Source organism: Xenopus laevis, chromosome 8L (assembly GCF_017654675.1).
Source record: "Xenopus laevis strain J_2021 chromosome 8L, Xenopus_laevis_v10.1, whole genome shotgun sequence".
In the NCBI taxonomy this organism is placed as follows: domain Eukaryota; kingdom Metazoa; phylum Chordata; class Amphibia; order Anura; family Pipidae; genus Xenopus; species Xenopus laevis.
The window spans coordinates 92,056,847-92,080,259 of NC_054385.1; the positions used below are offsets into that span (position 1 = coordinate 92,056,847).

The window sequence follows — 23,413 nt, forward strand, 5'->3', positions numbered from 1 at the left end:
CTTAAATGCCAAACGTACAATTAAAACTCCAGTCTCCCTGACTTTCACTAAGTAACTGAGCATATGTAATGGTGAGTGTATACCGCGTGAGTATATTTAATGCAAGGAATAGGACAAGACAAGGCACAACTGAATAATCTCATAAGAATGACTAACTCCTAGTTACTTGGATAAATAAAAGGATGGTATTTGTAGATCTATTTAATCTGTAAATGGTCCAGCCTCCTCCTAAAGGGCAGCAAATGATTGTGGCTGTAACATGGTCCACAATTGTACCAAACAAGGATCAAATATATATAAAAGCAGACAAGACAAAACACAAGGTAAAAGAATCCTTAATAACACCCTAGGAATCCAGCACAGCACTGAGATTCTGAAAAATAAGCTCTAAATTGAATCATACATCAAACAGCTATAAACAACTTTTTTTACTGCCTACAGAATTACCATTCATATAACTTCGTCAACAGAAATCTAAATAATGCCATATATACAAAACCACACTATCTTGTTAATGGTACCATCACAAGATAAAAACAGGGTCTGACATTCATGGCCCTTACTTTGAGTGCACCTTTAAATCAACAACACTTTTTACAATATAAAATACTCAAACCAATCCCATAAATCTGTGGGAGTTGTAGCCCTACAGTAGCTAGTATATACGCGGGCTGCATTCTCACAGCAAAATTACTCTGATATGCTGAAAGAAAAAGGCAATGGAGTTGGCTAAATTGAGTTTTTGGGACCTTTGAATTCCAGCATTTTTAAAAAGAAGCCTGGCTATCTAGTTTGGGTCGCAAATTCTTATTACGGGTATGGAACCTTTTATCTAGGCTTGGGACCTAGAGTTTTCCGGGGATTTTCTGTGATTTGGGTCTCCATACCTCAAGTCCACTAAACATTTATTTAAACATTAAATAACCCCAATAGGCTAGTTTGGCTTCCAATAAGGATTAATTATATTTTAGTTGGGATCAAATACAAGGTCCTGTTTTGAAAAATGAAGGGTTCCAGCAAGGGAGGAAATGGTGTCCTGAACTTCTTTGGACTCACCCCACTCAAGGTGCTAACTACCCCCCGGGGAAATGCCCCATACTCCATACTTACCCCTCGCCGCAGATTCTTCCAGCAGAGTTGCACGTATCCATCTTCCACATCCTCTGTAAGTTGACTGGGAGATTGGTATTTCTGCGCATGCGCAGTTGGAGCAGTTTGCGACAACTGCGAATGCGCAGAATTACACAGAAATTGCCGATCTCTCAGTCAGCTTACCAAGGAGCCAGAAGATGGATAAGTGCAACTTCGCTGGAAGATTCTGCGGCGAGGGGTAAGTATGGAGTATGGGGCATTTCCCTGGTGGGGGTGGTAGTTAGCCTGGGGGGAGGAGGGTCTACCTGGGGTGGGGGGTACCATTTTTTCCCCCCATAGGTTGAATTCTCTGTTAAAGAAGCACAACGCTCTTTATCAAGTGTAATACATAATTGCACAGTACAACTTTTTAAAGATGCAAACAGGAAGTGAGGTCAATTATTAATCCCTCCCCACCATTGTAACTTCTAATAGTCTCTTAATGTAAACAGTGTACACAAGTCGAAATTGTAAAAATGTAACTTCTTGGACGTGCAACTATGCATTCAGAATGGCCGTTTTTCTACCTCTCTATATAGGAAAAGCACTGATAGGAACAATGTCCTGCACGCTAAAAGCTTTCATGCTCCTCGCATAATTAATGCAATTCCAAAAGGCCAATTCATCAGAGCCCGTCTGAATCTCCTCAAATGAGTTAAGCAATGTAGAAGCTTCTGAAATACTGAAGAGTAATTTTGCCGTAAGGGGTTATGACCAGAAAAGGATAGAACATAACTTGGTCAAAATAAAAGCCCATGATAGGTCTCAGTTACTACTGTATAAAACAAAAAAGGTGAAAAAAAGAGAATATGTTACCTTTTTTTTTTTCCCACAGTACAGTCAGCAAGGTAAGATGATTGGAAAAATTTTAAAAAGATATTGGCCACTTCTGTTGCAAGATAAAACACTTACAGTCTCCCCACAGTCCCCTAGTTTCTGCTACACAAAAGGGACGAGCCTAAGAGATATATTGTGTTCTGCTGAAATTAATCCCCCTAAAAAAGGTCTACAGCGTATGGGTACATATGCGTGTTTATACTGTGTATGTTGCCCTTCGGTCATCAAAGGCAGGGCCGCCATTAGAAATCACAGGGCCCCGTACAAAAACAATTTTCGGGGCCCCCTGGGCCCCACCCACCCTGGCGCCCAAGCCCCGCCCACTCCACATCACAGTTAAAAGACCACACAGACATCAGCGCTAAAAAAGTAACCCCCACAAACACAAGTTATAAAAAGCTATTGGCGCCAGGGCCCCTCATAAAAGTTTTTTTAAAAAAAAACATTGGTGCCAGGGCCCCCTTTACAAGTAAAAAAAATTGGGCCCCCCCAAAAAATATTTTTATAAAAAAAACATTGGCGTCAGGGCCCCCCTTACAAGTTAAAAAAAAATTGGGGCCCCAAAAAATATTTAAAAAAACAAAACATTGGTGGTCAGGGGATTAAAAAAAAACCAAAACAAACACTCAAATTGGTGTTCAGTAGAATTGAACTCGTGGCCTCAGGACTTCAACTTCACCTCCTTTCGTGACTTTGGGTCTTTTCACTGCTTCAGGACTTCAATTCCGGCTGTTTTCGCGACTTCGGGTCTTTTCGCCGCTTAGGGAATTTGGCTTCGGCTATTTTCGTGACTTCTGGTCTTTTGCCACATCGGGAGTTCGTCTGTTTGGCTTTTCGGCACTTCCGCATTTTCGGCTGTTCGGCTGGCTGCAAGATGTTCGGCGCTGGCAAGGGGGGCCCGGCTCTTTCTAAACTGCAGCACTGCCGGCCCCCCTTCATGCCAGTGCCCGGGACACTTGTCCCCCCGTCCCCCCTGATGGCTGCCCTGATCAAAGGGGAAACAATCTATCATCCTTTACAAGGAGGAACACCATTTACATTGAAACACTTCGCTACTTGCAATACAAGTAATGTTATATATCTCTAGAAATGCCCATGTGGCATGGTATATGTGGGCCAAACCATCAGGCCAGTTAAATCTCGTATTAAGGAACATTGTGGCAATATCAGGAATTATTAGAAAAACACAGCAACAGATACCACTGTTTCAAGACACTTCCAAGAGAGCTTGTGTCAGTTTAGATGGGCAGTACTGGAAGTAGTCAAAATACCCACAAGGGGAGGTGATATTAAAAGACTACTCTCCCAGAAAGTAGCACAGTGGATTACAAAACTTGATTGTTTAAAGGGGTTAAAGGATAGGAGCATAAAAATGTTTTCTGTAGTCAGCATCTAGCAGTAGTTATTTTGGTACATGATGATTGCTGCACATAGCCTGAAAGGCAATGACTATTAAGTGTCCAATGTATTTATTGTATGTTAAAGTACTTATGTTTTTAAAATGTGTGTTCTCCTTTATTTTCAGATTATGATTGAGAAAAAAATATTTGTTGCGCTAGAATGGTGAAAAGCACTATTTTGAAAACGGCTATGGTAAGATTGACATGGGCAACTGATTATGTAGTTAATTAGTATGTTATACTATGCTTTCATTTGAAGATAGGCCTTGGTTATTCACAGGCAGTTTTTAAGTATTGAGAACTAATTCATAATTACGGACGGATTTGGATTTTCCTGGTTAACACCAAACAATGAAAAATTGGTTATATGATTATTTTGGACTTTTTACAATTTGGATTCATGTACACGGTTTACATAAAAAGACTATTAGAAGTCACAACTGGTGGGGGAGGGATTAATCATTTACCTCACTTCGTGTTTGCACCTTGAAAAGGTTGTACTATGCACTTATGTATTACACTTGATAAAGAACATTGCGCTCAAACATGTAGTGCCAATAAAACACTAAGCAACTAGCCTATCTGTTACTGCTTCTTTACCTCTTTAAAGTATTAGCAAGGTCCTGTTTTATCATTCCAGAGAAACAGGAAATAATTGTAATATAATTGAATTATTTCATTAAAGGAGAACTAAAGCTTAATTTAAGAAGTAACTAGAAATTAATTTTGTACATTATGTTTTGTGCTTCTGTACCAGCCCAAGGCAACCACAGCCTTTTAGCAGGAAAGATCTGTGCCTCTAAAGATGCCCCAGTAGCTCCTAGTCTTCTTTTCTGCTGATTCACTGCACATGCTCTGTGCTGCTGTCACTTACTGAGCTTAGGGACCGACACAATATACAGTACACATAGAATATAAATGTCCCGATATAAGGCTGATTAGTACTTAATACAAATAATTACTACATGGCAGCACAGAAACTAGTGCAATTTGCATCAGAATTTCATAATCAATCCTGTAGCATCAGTTTATATTACAGACCAGCCTCATTTTCTGCTCGATAAATTGCAAAACCCATAAGCTTAGCTTCTCAACAGCTGCTTAGAGCCCACTGAGCATGTGAGTCTTTCCAAGATGGTGACCCCCTGTGAAAGGTTTGAAGTCCTGGATAATTGTTGCTATTGAGAAGTTGAAACTTTAGGCTGGTGCAATAAGCTCAGTATATAAAATATGGCATTTTTAGCCCTATTCATTTTTAGGGTTTAGTTCTTGTTTAAGATGGAGTCTATGGGGAATGGCCTTCTCTTAATTTGGAGCTTTCTGGATAACTGGTTTTCAGAAAACAGATGCCATATCTAGAGGTGACATGGTTGTGGCTCTGCAGGGGACAACAGAGCATAAACTTAAAATGCTTACTAAACCAAAAACCTTAATATTCAATCAAACTTCCAGTCCACCAGGGAAGGTCTGAGAAACACAACAAAGACTCGTACAGACTTTATGGATTCAGTGGCATCCTAATGCTGGAGGGTCTTGAAAGGACTAAATAAAAATGAAGTAAAACATTTTAGCGAAGGTTTACATAACAGCGGAGGTTTTGTATTGCTGTCACAATGATTCAATGGCACCTATGTGAAAATATAGGGGTTTTTTGTTTATATTTTATATTTTTTTTGATTTTTTTTTATATTTTCTTTATGTATGCATGTATACAGTGCTACGCAATATGTTGGCGCTATATAAATACATGTTAATAATAATAATAATAATAATAATAATAATGTATCACTTTCATTTTGGAAAAACAAACAAATTACTTTTTTTACATATATATTAAGCACGAACGCCCAATTTGAAAAGATACCTATAACATGTTTAAACACAATCTCACGTTAGAAAAGTTAATTGCATGACAAACTGTATTTTTTTATTTTCTTAAATCATAAGACTAACCCGTCTGGGCGCGTTAAAAATAAACACTGTAATTTCATAAATTATACCTTAGTTTAATTAGTATTTTATAAGAATGACATACCTTGCATACTCATAAACTGATGCATGAATAAAAAAAAAAAAAAGGACTGGCAAAAGCAGCTGAGGTCGCTATCAGTTTCTACGTGTGCCTTTAGTTGTCCCGAAATCCATCCCAAATAATAGATCAATAATAACAACTTTATAGGCTTGAGGTCTGTCATAGGATGTCTTATGGAAGACAACAGCCTCTTATAAAGGTGAAGTATGAGAGCACTGCTGTATGCCCCCAATAAAAGGGATTTACAAGGAGTGTCAGCAGATATTTAATTACTTGCTTATTATATCTAGTTTGACTCCTTGTGACATTGGATGAATCACCATCACCATGCTTGGTAACAAACATGGCATACAGTACATGGGAATATTCACTTGTTTAGGAAAGTTAACCAAACAAAATCAGGCTGTTCTTCAAATTTGACCCTTTAGCCAACAATCAACTTGCATACTGCCTGCACGCACGGAACCATCAGACACAAACAGCAGTCACAAGGTCCTTGGTTTATGGATATTCCAGACTGCCCAAAAATAACTAAACCCATCAGAAACTGATTAGAGTGCTGCATGGCTGACTAAAAGACCTTCTCAGTCTTTTTGGATCATGTGATGCACTCATTATTACAGAAAATGTCATTTTCCTGGGACTAATGCATTTTAATGGGAAAATAAAGTTCTAAAACACGTATAGTAAAACACTGCACATGGAGCAGACAGGTGGTAATGTAAATGTACTGTGACTCTTATGTCTGTTCCATGTAGGGTTTACCCAGACAGCCCGGTTTTCGGGAGGGCTGTTCGGGTCAAAACTGCCTACCTGTTTTTCCTGATTTGGAAAACTGGGCAGGATTCCCTAACATTGACACAGTAATTGGCCAATCGCCATGTCACAGCTCAGCCCACGCAAAGTCACTGTCCTGCCCACAATGTAATTTAACCCCTATAAAGTCATTGCTCCGCCCCCCCACCTGGAGCTCAAAGCAGGAAAAGGTGGCAACCCTAGTTCCATGTAGCCTTGGGCAAGTAGGTGCTAAAAGTTGGACTGTAAGCTAAAGGCAGAGAACCACTGTGCATAAATAACAGAGTACGGCATTACCTATATTAGTAGCACTATTTAGAAGTAAGTGACTATTTTAGTGTGTCATTTCCCAGCCAGTAAGATTCTGTTATCATTGCCCTCAGTAACAAGTAGTGTAGGAAGGGGTTATTAAATTCAAGTGCTCTTCTATTAATGCCAAAGCTATCTGGGATGCACGGTGGGAGAGAAAAAGTGATAGAGGCGTATAGAACCAGACGTACAGATGGTATGCTCCATGCGTATCTAAGCCCAAAGTCTTTTCTAATGATATAGCATGGTTATGGACCAGGTCTGTTTCCCAAAGATCAGCTCTAGTGCCAACAAAATTGAAAAAGAATGCATGTACAATGAATCAGAAAAAGTTAAAGCTTTGGGCAATTCTAGAAGAAAAGGCCACATTTAGCTGCACATTTGCAGGGTCCATCTATAATTTAACCACATATTTACCAGCATTCTATTTTGATGTAATTATATTTTATATAGTAGAAGTTACCAAATACTGTTTTCAAGTTGTATATTTAAAAATAGTAGTTTTTCAGTATCGACCACTTATTTAAAAGGGTAGTTAACTTTTTAAATTGGATTGTTCTCATCAACTTTTAGGGGGGTTATTTACTAAAATTCAAATATATACAATTTTTTTTTATTAAAACAAAGTCGACTTAACTCCCATCTACTAATATAACTTATTTATCTAGTAATCTGCTGAAAAAGTCACTGAGGGAAAAATCTATTATTTCGAGCTGTCGCCTGAAAACCCTGACTTTTTCAGATTATTGAACGAAAACCTGCGCAGATTCACAATGTCAAGAAACATCTTCAAATTGTTAAGGGGCATCTGCCATTGACTTCTACACAACCTTGCAGGTTTGCGCTGGGATTCAGATTTTTAGCAGCTTGGGGGTATTATATAAATATCTAAAACGTGAGTATTTGTGTTTTCCCCCTAAAAACTCGACCAGAAAAAAACCAAGGCTTCATAAATAGGCCCCTAAGTATGTTATAGAATGTCCTATTTTTAGAAAATGTTATTTGCTCTTCATTAATTTTTAATTATTTAGCATTTTCCACCATTAAAATGGGGGGGGGGCACTGACCACCACACCCCCAAAAAAATCTACTGCTCTGTGACATTACTGTTATTTTCCTTTGTAATAGCTATCTTTCTATTCAGATACTCTCCTATTCAAACTTCAGTCTCTCGTTTGAGAAGGTTGAAAAGTAGAAAAAATATATCAATTCCACTCAAAATCCATCAAATTCCACCAGTGAAAGAAAATAAAGATGGGACCTGGTAGCTGAAGTCTGCTTTCCCTATTTCTTTGCCCACTTTTGGGCAGCTCCTGGTTTGGAACAAAGAAATGTGTCCATCTAGGAGTGTAAACTTCAGGTCTGAAACTCCTTGGCATCAGTCATTTGTAAGAGATGTTACCTTCTGTCAGATCCAAGCAGAGTGATGATTCTAAGCAAAAACTTCCCACTTATCCTGTAGCTGGCCACACAGGGGTGGACTTGGGCACTGATTTGTTTATAACCATACTGTAGCTGGCCATTCACTATAAGATTCACTTTTCGGCCAGGTCTCATTCATGGGCAGATACAATTCTGAATCGGTCTAAAGAGCCTGAATCGCAGATTAAATTAAATTTGTATGCAGGGTTGTCACCTCACCCCCCGACGAACTCCGGAGGAGACGGGGCAGTGACGCTGCGATGGGCGAGGCAGTGAAGTAGCGGGGCCATGATGTTGTGGGGAGTGACTGTGATGTTGGAGGCAGGACTATGATGTCGCGATTGGCCGTTCCCTGTGTCAATCCCGCCCTGTCTTTCTAATTTGGATAACCGGCCAGCCAGTTTTGACCCCAACAGCCCTTCATAAAACCGGGCTATCCAGGTCAAAACTGGACAGATGGCAACCCTACTTGTATGGCCACCTTAACTGACATTGAAAAGTGTGTGTGTGTGGCCCTGCAGTTGTTGTTCTATCTTCAAATCCCAGAATCTGCAGCCAACAATGATAACTAGAGGCCCACCACAGCTGCAGGGCAACTGTGGTAACAGTGCTGTACATTTTTTTACCCTGGGAAGAACTTTCACTTGTTTTCTCACGTGACACTTAACCCCTTAATGTTTCAGACATTTGAATATGAACATTTAACTGCTTTGAGCTCATGAGTTGTTTTCCTTTGCTCTTTTCCAATCCTTTTATTGTTCTTGAACACATTTCTCTGGTTTTCTGCTCTATGCTGTAATCAGTTAGGCTTTTTTCCTAGTAGAATATAGTTTATGTTCCAGCTGGAGAAGCTGCAGATAAAGCACATAGAACCCACATAGCGGAGACCTTTATCTGAGACTGAAATCTCTTTCCTTCTTTTTATTGTGTTCTGAGCAGTTAAGGGCTAGTCCACACGGGGAGATAGCCACGCGTTTGCGGTCGCGGCGACAAAGCGCCGCGCCGGTCGCCGCGACCGGCGCAGGCGACAGTTTTGTATGGGCGCCTATGTAAAAACGCCTGTGCTAACCACACGAGGCGATGCGCTTTTCAACAGTCGCCTGAAAATGCCTCGCCAGGCTTTTTCAGGCGACTGTTGAAAAGCGCATCGCCTCGTGTGGTTAGCACAGGCGTTTTTACATAGGCGCCCATACAAAACTGTCGCCTGCGCCGGTCGCGGCGACTGGCGCGGCGCTTTGTCGCCGCGACCGCAAACGCGTGGCTATCTCCCCGTGTGGAATAGCCCTAATGAGAGAAACTCCTTACAAGAAATGTTACTCTTGTGTTGTGGCCTTCAAACCTGGGAGCTATTTTGGCCAATCTCAGCTGTTAGTTGAAAGACAAACATTGGAAGGGTTTTAACAGAGACCTAATCTGCCCTTAACCTTTTCTCTGCCAGGGTCCCTAGATAGCAAAATGTAATATGCACACAAGTCATTTCAATATTTGCTGCTTACAAGCACTTGAAAATAACACATTTAGGGGGTTATTTATCAAAGGTCGAGTTTTAGAGGATTTTTGAGGTGTTTTATATCTCGAATGAACGGACAACTGGAATGTTTTCCAATTTAAGAAAAAACTTGAACGCAAAACATTTGAATGAGTGTAGTCGAGGAGAAAAACTCAAATGCATGAATTGATTGAGTTTTCGTTAAAAAGAAAACATGAATTGCTCGAGTTTTAAGGTAAAAACTCAACCAGAAAAACGATCAAGAAAGCTACAAACATCTTCCAATGGTAGAAGGGACCTCTGCCATTGACTTCTACATGACCTCGACAGGTTTTAGATTTGGATTTGAGCCATACCCTCACATTTTTTGTGGAAAACACAACTTGACCTTTGATAAATAGTGCCATTACTGTTCATTACAGTAAATATAAATGGTAAGTAAAAAATTAAATTTTTTTAATATAATTCACTTTTTCAGTGGGTTTTAATTTTATTTAGGCAATGAATTGCATACGCACACCTGGCCTCTCAATTAATTACGTACAGTGCCTGGGGTATAGGAGGACAGCGCCTCCACGATCCAATGACCAAAAGTAACTCCAGCACTCGTAACTTGCTCAAGGGATTCCTCCAGGGTTTAATGTCAAATCAACAATAACAATGTTTCAGGGGTTACACCTTTGTCAAGTGACGAAGTGGGTACACCCCTGAAACGTTGTTATTGTTGGTTTGACATTAAACACAGGAGGAATCCCTTGAGCAAGATACGTGTGCTGGAGTTACTTTTGGTTTTTGGTCTTTTAATTTTATTTGCAAAAGTAACCTCTATTCAAAGCATTAATGTTTTGTCCCTTTCTGCATTGTATCCTAAAAGAACGTAGCAGAGTTCAGCCTTCTTTAGCTGGTTTCTGCTGAATTTTTTCAAAAGCCAGAACCACCAGGGCAGAGAATAGAAAGGGACAGATACTGCATTTCAACAGGTTTATTTAGAAACAACCGTAATACAGATTATGAGACCGATTATCCAAAATTCTCTGAAATTGGGGTTTTCCAGATAAGGGGTCTTTACATAATTTTAGATCTCCATACTTAGTCTGCTAAAAAAATCATTAATACATTAAATAAACCCAATAAAGTTATTATCAACAAAGATTAATTATATCTTAGTTGGGATCAAGTACAAGGGCTGTTTTATTATTACATAAAAAAAAGATGGCCTTCCTGTAATTCATAGCGGATAACAGGTTTCTGGATAAGAGACCCCATACCTGTACCATTGCCAACATGTGAAAAATGTATGTAGGAAAGTTGCTTAGAATTACAATTTCTTTTATAAGGGAAAAGGTTTTGGGCTTTACAGTCCTTTTAAAAATCTTTTATTGCTGCTGCAACCACAAATAGTAATACAATCAGAGTCTCCAAACTAACAATTCCTAAAGTAAATTCTGGAGGAAGTTGATATAAAATCCCAAAAAGGAAACAAACCAAGTAATTCTGTGTGCCGTTTCTAAATCCAAGAAACTGTTGCTGTAGCTATAGAGAATAATCAATCAAGCAATGTTTGTGGTATTGCACAAAATAGTTTTAAAGGACCTGGAAATAAATTTCAAACTCTTGAGAAATGCATTCTAAGCACTATAAAATAACCCTGCATATCACAGAAGTAGTAAAGCAAAGCCAAAAACAGAAATATGTTTTACTCCTCCCCTCAAGGGTAACCTATCTTTAGCAGTTAGTTTTAAAAGGTGCAGACATCAATTACACCTTTCTGCATGAAATGAAATATAAAGGTTTTCTAGCTCTGCGGGACAAACAGATAATTCTGAAGCAAACTACATGTGTCTAAGGAATCTACTTTTTTTTTTTTTAGCAGTACAGCTTAAACATTTCCTCAACACAGTGACTGAATTAAAAGCTTTATTGTAGTAAGAAATCTATTAGCTGGCTGTATAACAAAGGGAGTATATAGTGAAAATTGGCTTTGAAACATACTATATATACCTACTGTGGCAGGAATTTAGCCTCTCTCCCAAATAAGTTTGGGCTATGGGACACAATTACATTTTGAGCACTTTGTTGGAAGATAGGGTTGCCACCTGGCCGGTATTTTTTATTTTTTATAATGATGGTTGATACCAATGTTATTAATAGGGAATAAAGATAAATATATAGGAAGGCCAGTATTTTTTTCCAGGAAAGGTGCCAACCCTATTTGAAGATGGGGTCAAAATGGTGGATGACATGAAAGGGCTTTTGCCTGAAATAAACACATTAGACTCCATTTTGTTTAAGCCACAACTATCTAAAAGTGTTTGGAGAGGTGCTTTCATGATTCGCACAGAGAGCACAATGAGCAGTTTGGGGGCATTTTGGTACCCTGTACTTAAGGATATTAATGAAATAGTAACATGCTTGGAAATACCATGCATCACGGTCTGTCCAAATCAATCATAGCTTACAGAACAAAGGACATTTTCCAGTGCTCTGCTGATGCAGAACACAGAAGAGCTTAATATTTGTAAAACTTCTCCTGTGTTTGTACTACAAATGACAGTTTATGGTCAAAACTACTTGTTGTTCATCACCTCCCCCCGGAAAAAAAGCAAATTACAAAAAATGTACGTTTCATACTCACTTTTCTCTTGTTCATGCATTGCTATACATTCCTTGATGGAGTCTGTAATGCCCAAGCTTGCTGCAGTAGGGAGAGGACCTAGTAGAGATTCTATAGGAAGTGGCTTCACTGTGTGTTCATAAACACGTTTAGATGTATCAGCAAGTTCACTGTAAAAATCCTTGTTTAAGTGATTAGCGGCTGCCTCCAGATCTTCATCATCATCTTCTTCTCCAAGTATGCTAGAAGTGTTGTCTTCTGCATCTGCAAAACAAGATCAAGATGAGTTTCAAGGGTCGCTCATAAACATTTTGAAGCCTTAGTCCATCTAGGATTTCATCTGAAAGTGCTGTTAAAGAAACTTTGGAAATAAAGCCAAATAAGTATATATTATTGTTTTCAAAAACACAGTAAACTGCTCTTACCATCTTTAGAATATGAAGCATACATTCCTTTCAGCTTTGGCCTGCTATTCTCCAGCTCATTCTCTATTTCATCTTGATAACTTGTTATTTCCCCTGCCAACCAAAATTAAACAGCAAAATTACAGCAGGGAAAAATTCATCAATACAGGTTATACTTCAAACAGCAAGACAATGGCAAAAATGCTTTTTACCTTCTACTTCATCAAGTTTTTTTGACAACTCTTGTTCAAGCTGAAATGAGGAAAAAAAAAAAAGAATATTATTGTACTGAAAATTAAGATCACATTTAAGCATAAGAATGGCATGGTGTCATTTGAGAATGTTTGTCTTTCATGTAAGATGGAAGCAAATAAAATGTAATTTTCATAGATCCTTTGTCACTTGCCTTGGCAGCATTAAAGCATTGCACTTCCAAGGGGCATAAGATGGACTGTTCTAGTAATTAGGGACAATAGGCAACAGTTAAAGGCATAAAAGAGCAGCTTTCTCAAATAGTGCAAATTATCTTAGGCAATCATAAAATTCTAATTGTAATAAGTTATAGGAGTGCTAGAACCCCTATTTGTAATTTAGTTATATTTCAAAGTATGAGCCTATGCATATTTTAAGTTTTTTCTCTTCAAGTTGTAGCACTTCCAAATGCCAGTCTAAGTAGTGGGCAGAGAACACTTCATTTAGACCTTGGGTAATGTAATTAAAGGTACTAAGTTTCCCTACAGGCGCCCGTATCTGGTGGTGGCCTAGCTTTACCCAATCTTAGATCTTATTTTCTAGCGAGCCAACTTACTTATGCGCATTGGTGGACTACTCCTCAGCCCGACAATCCTTCCACTATGCTTGAGGCAGTGACAATGGGTTCATTAGAAGCTCTAGCTAAGTTACTGTATAGGGGGTCCCCCTCGCAGTGCTCCGTCACTACACCTATGGCCACTGTAGGGGGAGTGTTCCGAAAAGCACTGACGATCGCCCAAAAGGCAAGGCCTGTGTGGTCCTGTTGGACGCCTCTTTGGGGGAACAGAGATCTCCCACACCTACGGGATCGCCGGATATCAGTTGGTGGGCCAGTCGGGGGTTTAAAACCTTAAACGATATTGTGGTAAATGGGGAACTGCAGCAGTTCCAGAGCCTTCGGGACACCTACCACTTGCCACAATCCATGTTTTTTTCGATACCTTCAGCTCAGGCATGCCTTTACCACCCAATTCCCTAATAGACCCATCGCACTGGTGGAGACTACTTTAGAGGTATATCTGAGGAAGGAGGACATACGGAAACCTACTTCCTGGTTTTATGTTATATTAGAACAGGCTGGCCCGGATCCTCTCGCAAAGATTAGGGATAAATGGGCTGGGGATATTCCAGGCCTGGAGGAGGGGATGTGGACTGATGCACTGAAGCAGGTCCCAGATATCACCATATCAGTTAGGGACAGGTATATCCAAACCAAGTTTCTAAACAGAGTATACCTTACACCGAGTAGACTAGCGAAAATATATCCTATGGTCTCGGACCAATGCAATAAATGCAGTCAGGAGGTTGGCACTGTTATGCATGTATTCTGGGATTGCCCGAGGATTCAGGGGTTCTGGGAAGGGGTTCTGCAGCACATTTCTCTAGTCTTGGATGTCCCGAGTTTTAGGACCCCCTTAGTCTGTCTCCTGGGCGTTATGGATGATCTGGGTTTGAAATCTGTAGTCAAACTATGCTACCTACAGCTTTTATTTTATGCAAAAAAATCTATCCTCCTACACTGGAAATCGGTGGACCCCCCGACCGTTACCTTCTGGAGGAGCCAGGTTAATAATATCCTCCCTTACCAGAAACTGGTTTATGTTGCAAGGGGTTGCCCCAGGAAGTTCGAGGGCATTTGGGGAGCTTGGTTGGAGTACGAGGAGACGCACTAGGATTGTATTGATTGTGCGATGATGTCCTGACTGCTGGTTCTGCTTTCGATATGTATGTCTTCTTATTATTTTCATGTCTGTGTATGTATGTTTTGTTTTGAAAATGCAAAAATAAAAACTTTTAAAAAAAAAAGGTACTAAGTTTACCCAGGTGCCCCATAGCAACCAATCAGCAGGTAGAATTTACTGGTCACCTGTTTAAGATAAAAATAGATGCTATGGGAGACTGCACCCGATCAAAAGTAGTTTCTTTCACTACACATGGGGGACGGATAGGATGTGATATAAGTCATAAAGTTAGCTTATGCAAGTCCCATGCATCTCTGTGCTAAGGACAAGGGGAGATTTACCTGTTGTCTCTTAACCTTTCTCTGTCCAGCAGTGAAGGAAGGAGGATCACACTCTTGTTCCAAATCAACCTTCATAAATTCATCAACTGTCAGTTGACTTGTTGGAGTATCTTCAAATTCTGTTAATCTATAAAATAAATGCAAAAAGATGACTCATGCAAAACACTACAAACTATGCCCTACCCCTACAAAGCAGAAAACCCAAATATAAAAATCTACCCTGCAAGTATAAACATTTTACAATAACAAACCCAGAGTTCACACGCAATTGAAAAAATAGGGAAAATAAGGACACAATTATGTTCAAAAGGCAACCCTAAAGTTCATTAGATAAAGTGAATACAACAGATCTGGCATGTTAAATGAAAGCATCTTTTCTAAACACTAATTTGCCTTTTCCTGCGTGGAAAGAATAACATATACAGATATTAAGGCATATTTTGCCCCTCTGATATCCCCATTCAATGGGTTCAAAACAGAATTAAAGGTTTTGTACTACTGTACTGTTCTGTACCCTGCAGAAAGAGGTTCAGATGCCACATTACTTCATAAGCACAGTAACTTTCCAAGCGACTTTTAACAATGCATGTGCTCACGGGCTTGTATTATAAACATGACTCAAAAACACTGATTACTCAGGACAAATGCTATTGTACCACCAGTTGTCCCTTTTTCAGTGTTAGCTCGACAAAATATTTTTCCCAGTACAGGAATAGGACCGGTTATCCAGGGGTTTCCGGATAACTGGGTTTTCCTGGATAACTGACCTTTCCGTAATTTGGATCTAAAGATACCGGTACTATAAAAATATGTTAACATGAAATAAATCCAATAGGCTGGTTTTGTTTCCAAGAAGGATTAATTATATCTTAGTTGGGATCAAGCAAAAGATACTGTTTTATTATTACAGAGAAAAGGGAAATCATTTTTAAAAATGTGGATTATTTGGATATAATGGAGTCTATGGAAGACGGCCTTCCCATAATTCTGAGCTTTCTGTATAATGGGTTTCTGGCTAACGTATCCCATACCTGTATCGCAAGAACACTTCTTTATTACTGTCTGTAAAATAATGCTGATGTTTACATATGGAACTATAGCATCCGATTTGAAATCACCCGCATTTAACCATTCAACTAAACCACTTTCATAAACCCTGTAGTCAGACAGTATATCCTACACATTAATTGCAGTAAATGTCCCGATTACTTCTTTATTAATCTACCGCTGTTCCTTCTGCAGTTTTATTACATAATGGCGTTAAAAGGGTTGCCTTTTTGTTAACCAACCCTTGTGGCTGCTATCCAAATCATCTCAATATTGGTACAACAGTTACTCATTTTGTCCCCTGTCAAATTGGTCCTTATAAGAGTATATACAAGTGCATACAGTGATTCTACCTTTGCACACTTGAGAATGACAGTGCCACAAATAGATTAAAAATCAATCAACACATGGGAATGGCTATATATTAACTTGTGTAAATGTGTAGACTTTTAAACAAAAGTTGTGTAATTATCCCTTTTTATCAACAATGAGAACTATATTTGTTGCACATAAGCCTGCACAGCATTGCAATTTTGGGTAACAAAATTAAGACACATTTCACAAACCCTTGGGGATTCCTTAATTCGTTTTCATTCTCCTGTGTCCATTACTATGTTTGCATGAGGATTGCGGGTATGAAAATGCCAAGACCAATCAGCAATTCGGTGTTTGTACCTGAAAGTACATCCTGCTGCAATATGCTGGGAGGTGGAAAGCAGCAAGGAACAGGGTGACAGTGTGATAAAATCTATTCCTTTGGACATGAAAAAATATTTCAGCCTGGAATGGCTTTATTTAAATTAGTGCTTTTTATAATCACAAAGCAAACCCAACCAAATGCTGCTCTGTATTTTATAGCACTGACTGCATACTCTAGCATGGATCTATGAACCATACTATAAAATAACATGTAGTTAAAGCTTTTTCTCCTAGTAAACTGGCAAAACCAATCTATCCTCATTAGGGGGAGAGGTCATAGCCAGTAGTTTACATCACAGCATGCTCCAGTAGTTAAAATTACATTATTATGGCCTACAGTTCCTAAAAACATACACCTTTCTTGCTAAATAAAAGAAAGCCGGCAACCATTGCTGAAATGTATCTGCTGGTAAAACAATACAACTATTAAAAACTAAATTTCTTGACAGTTGCCTGCAGAGGCCACTGTGTCAATGGGTTCTATGAAGGAGAACTATCTGGTTGCTTTGAGTAAAAAAAATTCAATTAGATCAAAATAAAACAGGAGACCACCATTCACAGAATTAAATATCAACAAACATCATCATATTCATTGTAAACTTTTTTTATTAGAAGGAAAAAATTAACTCTTAAAACAAGTTAAATAAATGCTCAGACTCTACAGCCACACAAGGTGTAAATCAATTATAAAGAAAAAAGAGAAAGAAAGAAAAAGGACCTTGTTTTGTAACTATCAATTACTACACCTCTATAATTCGAACATTTCCCTCAAAAAGATAATTTAGTTTCAATTTGTTATATGGATTGGAAAAGGATACCCTTATCTTATTTCAATTATCTGACTTGAAACTATGTTTACAGTCTTTAAGATAAGCTGATAACACCAGGTTATCAAATTACAATGTTGCTTATTATTAGGGTTAGGTAAATTTAACTCCTCTCTGCTAGATATAACCAACCATCTGCAACATTCACCTTCAAAGACCTCACAATAAATATTTTTAAATAGAAAAAAACTTATCAATTAGTATTGTTTGTTATTTTATTCAGGTTTAACCCACAAAATAAATAACCACTAGAATTAAAATTCGGAGTTAATTACTCCCTATTCAATCAATTTGATTTAAGGTGCCAGTGTTTTATAAAGATTCCAACTCATTCATAAATTAATTTCACTCTCAACGTTCTAATCAATTTAACCAATAAATGGGTTTACTATTACAATTCATTAAAATATACAATATAAAGTGACCTGTGCAATCGATTCGATTTATAATAATTCTGATGTGCTCTCAAGATTATAACAAATAGTTTTTTCTAAATCCCTAGGAGCACCACAAAGATGTAGAACAACAGGAACTGTAGGGCTCCGGTCTCAATTGTACCTTCTTATCTATATTGGAGAGGCTAGCTTAACCTACAAAACCGCAAACCCCACAGTCCTTAGAATAGAAGATAGATAAGTAAAAAGAGTCTGAGAATGTTATAAATAAAAGTTTTCCAATAGTCTCAATCCCGCCCCATCATCCGGTGATTTAAAGCTAAAATCAAGGAGACCGTCAGTTGCCCTGACGTACGTTTCGCAATTCGCTTTTTCAAAAGGCAAAATTGTGGTGCTCCTAGGGACTTAGAAAAAACTATTAGTTATAATCTTGGGAGCAACTCCACCCTCTATACAATTTTCACTTTTCCTCAACTTTTAATCAAGAGGTTGATAACCAGCGGGTTTTTTAATTGTGGCCATAATAATCAACTTTTAGATTTTAATTAATTTATGCACAAGTCACTAAATGAATTGGTGAATTAATTGTTTGCACATGGCACTTTATTAATTAGAGCACATCAGAATTATTATAGATCTAATCGATTGCTCAGGTCACTTTGTATTGTATATTTTAATGAATTGTAATAGTAAACCCATTTATTGGTTAAATTGATTAGAACATTGAGAGTGAATTTAATTAATTTATGAATGAATTGGAATCTTTATAAAACACTGGCACCTTAAATCAAATTGACTGAATAGGGAGTAATTAACTCTGAATTTTAATTCTAGTGGTTATTTATTTTGTGGGTTAAACCTGAATAAAATAACAAACGATACTTATTGATAAGTTTTTTTCTATTTAAAAATATTTCTTGTGAGGTCTTTGAAGGTGAATGTTGCACATGGTTGGTTATATCTAGCAGAGAGGAGTTACATTTACCTAACCCTAATAATAAGCAACATTGCAATTTGATAACCTGGTGTTATCAGCTTATCTTAAAGACTGCAAACATAGTTTCAAATCGGATAACTGAAATAAGATAAGGGTATCCTTTTCCAAACCATATAACAAATTGAAACTAAATTATCTTTTTGAGGGAAGTGTTCGAATTATAGAGGTGTAGTAATTGATAGTTACAAAACAGGACCTTTTTCTTTCTCTCTTTTTTCTTTATAATTCATTGTAAACTTAACATGAAGAAAATGTATAAGGCTAAGGCCACACTAGGCGATAGCGCCGCGATTTGACTCGCGGCGACTTTTCGCCGCGACTTTTAAGCCGCAATCGCTGGGGAAACCTTTGCGCTGGCGTCTATGGGGAATCGCGTAAAATCGCCAGCGTAAAAACACACGCGGCGATCTTTTTTCTATTGTCGCTCGAAATCGCCTAGCGAGGCGATTTCGAGCGACAGTAGAGAAAAGATCGCCGCGTGTGTTTTTACACTGGCGATTTTACGCGATTCCCCATAGACGCCAGCGCAAAAGTTTCCCCAGCGATTGCTTAAAAGTCGCGGCGATCAAATCGCGGCGCTATCGCCTAGTGTGGCCTTAGCCTTAAATGATACAAGTTGTTGGAAATGACCTTCCCATTTCCAGAAACATTCCTGGTTTACCTGCAGATTTGGTAATCTCCTTTCTCAACCTGCATTCTACACTAGCATGCACAAGTACTGCCACTCACAACACCCACCCACACGGAAATGGCTATACTTGCCCCAAATTAAAAACTTTACCCCCAAAATGAATATTTAAGCAACAGATAGTTTATATCATATTACATGACATATTAAAGAATCTTACCAAACTATATAAATAAATCTTGTCCTTTTACATCTCTTGCCTTGAACCACCATTTCATGATGGTCTGTGTGCTGCCTCAGAGATCACCTGACCAGAAATACTACAACTCTAACTCTAACAGGAAGAAGTGAGGAAGCAAAAGACACAACTCTTGTCTGCTAATTGTCTCATGTGACCTAACATGTAATGTATGTTTGTGTGCACCGTGAATCCTAAGATCCCAGGGGGGTGGCCCTTATTTTTTAAAATGGCAATTTTGTATTTAAGATTACCCAATGGCACATACTACTAAAAGTATATTATTATGAAAATGGTTTATTTACATGAAGCAGGGTTTTACACATGAGCTGTTTATGCAATATCTTTTTATGCAGACCTAGATTGTTCGGGGGGTATCGTTTTCTTTAACTCCTAAGGGTCATGTTCAACATGACAATACAAATACAAATAAGTAGAGGCAGTTGCCACATGCACTGTTTATATGTTGCAAACCCCCCTTTTATTGGGCGATATGGATATAGTTTCAATAGACCCCCTATTCTTCCTCATATGTGTTTGATTTTTTTTATTACTATCTGCCAACAGTTTGGGGTACTTTGTAATAACAAATATATATTATATTCTTTGATTCACTTCTTTAACTCAAGAGTTCCTGTAGCTATAAACCAACCACAGAATAATAGTAGGCCACTGAAATATTTCGGTATTATTTGTATTGTTTATGAATTCAAGGAAAACGCGACACCACAAGAAAACAAAGGTAAAAATTCTTCTGTTGCTGAACATTTATTTGGATGAAAGATTTTTTTTTTTTCAAATTGGCAATCAGGCTCTGTAGATTCAGGGTAAATACAGTTGTATTTTTAGCCCTCATCTGCACTGGTGGCATAAATGATTTCAGTTCTCTCATTTACCTTCTGTCAGAGGAAATAATGCTGTCATTTCAGATGATATCTGTACAAGGCAGACTTGAGCAAACATTTTCACAAAACCCCCAGAAGCCCCATACATAACCAAGGCTCCCTGCTAAAAGATAAACTTGAAAGCACATAAAACACGTGTGACCAGCATTTATGAATACACTGTTTCATGACACACAGTTCTGCACATAAAGCTACAGTGGATATGTGTTACTTTGTTATTGCATTTGTACTGGGGCTGATATACAAGCTCACAAGGCACAACATTCAGAACAGCAGACAAAAGTCTGAGCTCATCTAAAGAGAACACTCAGAGTATCCCAGGATAGGGGTGATAGTATGAGCACGGCTATGCTGCAGTTCACCTTAGCCATCATTTTGCACTCACCTCTGCAGGGAACCATCTAATGGAAGGCCCTCAAAGTCATTACATTTTCCAATTTTAACCTTTCATTTTAAAAGGATTAGGAGGATTCAAAATGTATTTTTTCTCTGTAATGGTGCACAGCATGGCAGACATTTAATGTGCAGAGTACACCTTCTGCCTCTTGCTGAGATGAAATCCACTGAAGCAGCCATCAAAGTGTTTTGGTACGCAGGGTTGGACTGAAGACATAGGGGCCCACTGGGGCTGCAAAACAAGGGCTCTCCTTGCAGTCCCGGGGGCCAACTCAACTTTAAAACTCACGGCACGCACATTCGCAAAAGACGTGCCGCACGCACGATGCGGCGGTGGCGGACATCCTTATGAAATGCCGGGGGGAGCAGTCCTGAGCCTGGCAGGGGCCCACGGGTTTTTTCCCCGGTGTCCCACCGGCCCAGTCCAAACATGTTGGGTATGGCATTTAAAGGAGACATTTTGTGTAAAAAATAAGAACGTACCAGTGCATTATACTCATTTAGATATAGAATAATTGTTGTTAAAAAAGTAGTGTTTCAGGCTGATTTATTGAATATTTCTGCAAAAACCCTAATAATCCCTCCCTTCTCTTCCACTTCCCTGAATTCCAAGGCTGCACAGGGGAGCCAGCAGAACTCAGCTCATTGCACTGTAGGACAGGAACCAATCAGCAGCTAGCAAAACCTGATAGGGAACTGAAGCCTGTCTTTGCTTGTGTGACTGCATAGCGGTGATCGGCTGCACCCCTCCTACTATGTTTCTGGAAAGGACATGCCCACCCCTCATTTGAAACAGGAACCAATGAACATCTATTGGAAGCTCTAATAAAGGGGCTTTTTTTTTTTTTTTTTTAACAACCACATATTTATTCATAATTGCCTACAAAATTAGGGTTTTTCAGTTTATCCTATGTCTCCTTTAATGCCACTGGGTGCTTCCTCCTAAACCATATCAGTCAGGCGAGTTGTCCCTTATGCCCCTTTTGTTCCTTATGCTCTACACAATATCCTTCTAGTATCATTTTGCATAACCGACAAACAATAATGGCAATGGCACATGAGAAGGTTTCTGGTGCTTTACTGCATTTTTTAGCAGCCAAAAGGTGATTGTAGACTTACACAGTAGGCAATACCATGCCCAACAAAACACGGTATGCAATATGCATAGACATTGGTATTTATTATTCCTAAATTACACTGTTTACACTGCAAATAATTCACTCTGCAATATAAAATTGCATTCATAAGTGTATTTTTTTTAGTTGTAATATTGGTGTGTAGACAGCCATGTCAGGTCATTTTGCCTGGTCATGTGCTTTCTGAAAGAGCCAGTGCTGCACTATGGAACTGCTTTCTGGCAGACTGTTGTTTCTCCTACTCAATGTAACTGAAGAAGTCGCAGTGGGACTTGGATTTTTACTATTTTTACTATTGAGCGCTTTTCTCATATCTATCAATGAGCTGTTATCTTGGGTCAGGGAGCGGCTATCTGGTTACCTTCTCTTTGTTCTGTTGTTAGGCTGCTGGGGGGAAAAAGGGAGGGGGGATATCAATCCACCTTGCAGTGCAGCAGTAAAGAGTGACTGAAGTTTTATTTATAAAATTAAATATAAAAAAATCAATTTGTTCTTTTGAAAAATGGATTTCAGTGAAGTCTGCTAGAACAGCACAATTAACTGAGGCAATTTGAAAAAACATGTTTTACCATGACAGCATCCCTTTAATGACATATTTCCAGAGTCAGACTGGCATGCTGTAGGCTGAAACGTTGATTAATGGTACCAGCCACGTTCTTTTTTTTTAAATATATTTTTAATGTTATTATCCATGGAACAATCTATTACTGAAGCACTGCCATTTTAAACCTGTCCCTCTGGCTCATGTAAGGCAAAGTGCTCAAGGGTGCCCACATGGACTTACAAGGCTACACCAGCCAATGGATGATCTTATACTGCCACACTTCTTTCTGCATTTTCCCCATCAAATGATCAGCAAACGACGCACACAGCATGACTAGGGTTGCCACCTGGCCGGTATTTTACCTGCCTGGCCGGTAAAAATTATGGTTGATCCCTATGTTATTAATAAGAAAAAAATATATATGAAGGCTGGTATTTTTTTCCAAAAAAGGTGGCAACCCTAAGCAAGACAAAATGGTGGTTCAAGGTTAAATGACAATATATTTTCAGATATGTACTGTATATTCAAATTTGAAAATATTCTAAAGCAGCTGGAAATAGAAATTAAACACTTTTGCTTTATACTTGACCACTGCCTTTACCTTTTCCTCAGTGTGGACTCGCACACCTTTACCACCCTGATGACCTCTTTAATGGTCCGTCGAAAGTCATGCATTCTGGATGCAACAAGCAGTGCTGTGAAGGAAGAAGAGAAAAATAAACTGGTAAGTAAATAGCAACAGTCAAATGAAAGTCAGTGCTGTATCACCCAGGAACTGCAGAAAACTGCTTAAAAATTCTTATGAAGAGGAGCTGTCCTTTATCAGACTTAAGAAGTTCTGTTATTAGTTTGTGAGCCTTGGTAATTACTGTAAAATCTCTCACTTGCCTCAG

At 38.7% G+C, this 23,413-nt stretch overlaps 1 protein-coding gene across 1 annotated transcript in view; it reads right to left on the minus strand.

Annotated features, from left to right (window-relative positions):
• The window catches only part of brf1.L (BRF1, RNA polymerase III transcription initiation factor 90 kDa subunit L homeolog), a 170,846-nt gene that overhangs the window by 56,702 nt on the left and 90,731 nt on the right, over positions 1-23,413 (minus strand). The window contains 5 exon segments of the mRNA NM_001094594.1: positions 12,051-12,293; positions 12,455-12,547; positions 12,646-12,685; positions 14,709-14,835; positions 23,122-23,215. Of these exon segments, the coding sequence (NP_001088063.1) occupies positions 12,051-12,293; positions 12,455-12,547; positions 12,646-12,685; positions 14,709-14,835; positions 23,122-23,215 (597 nt within the window).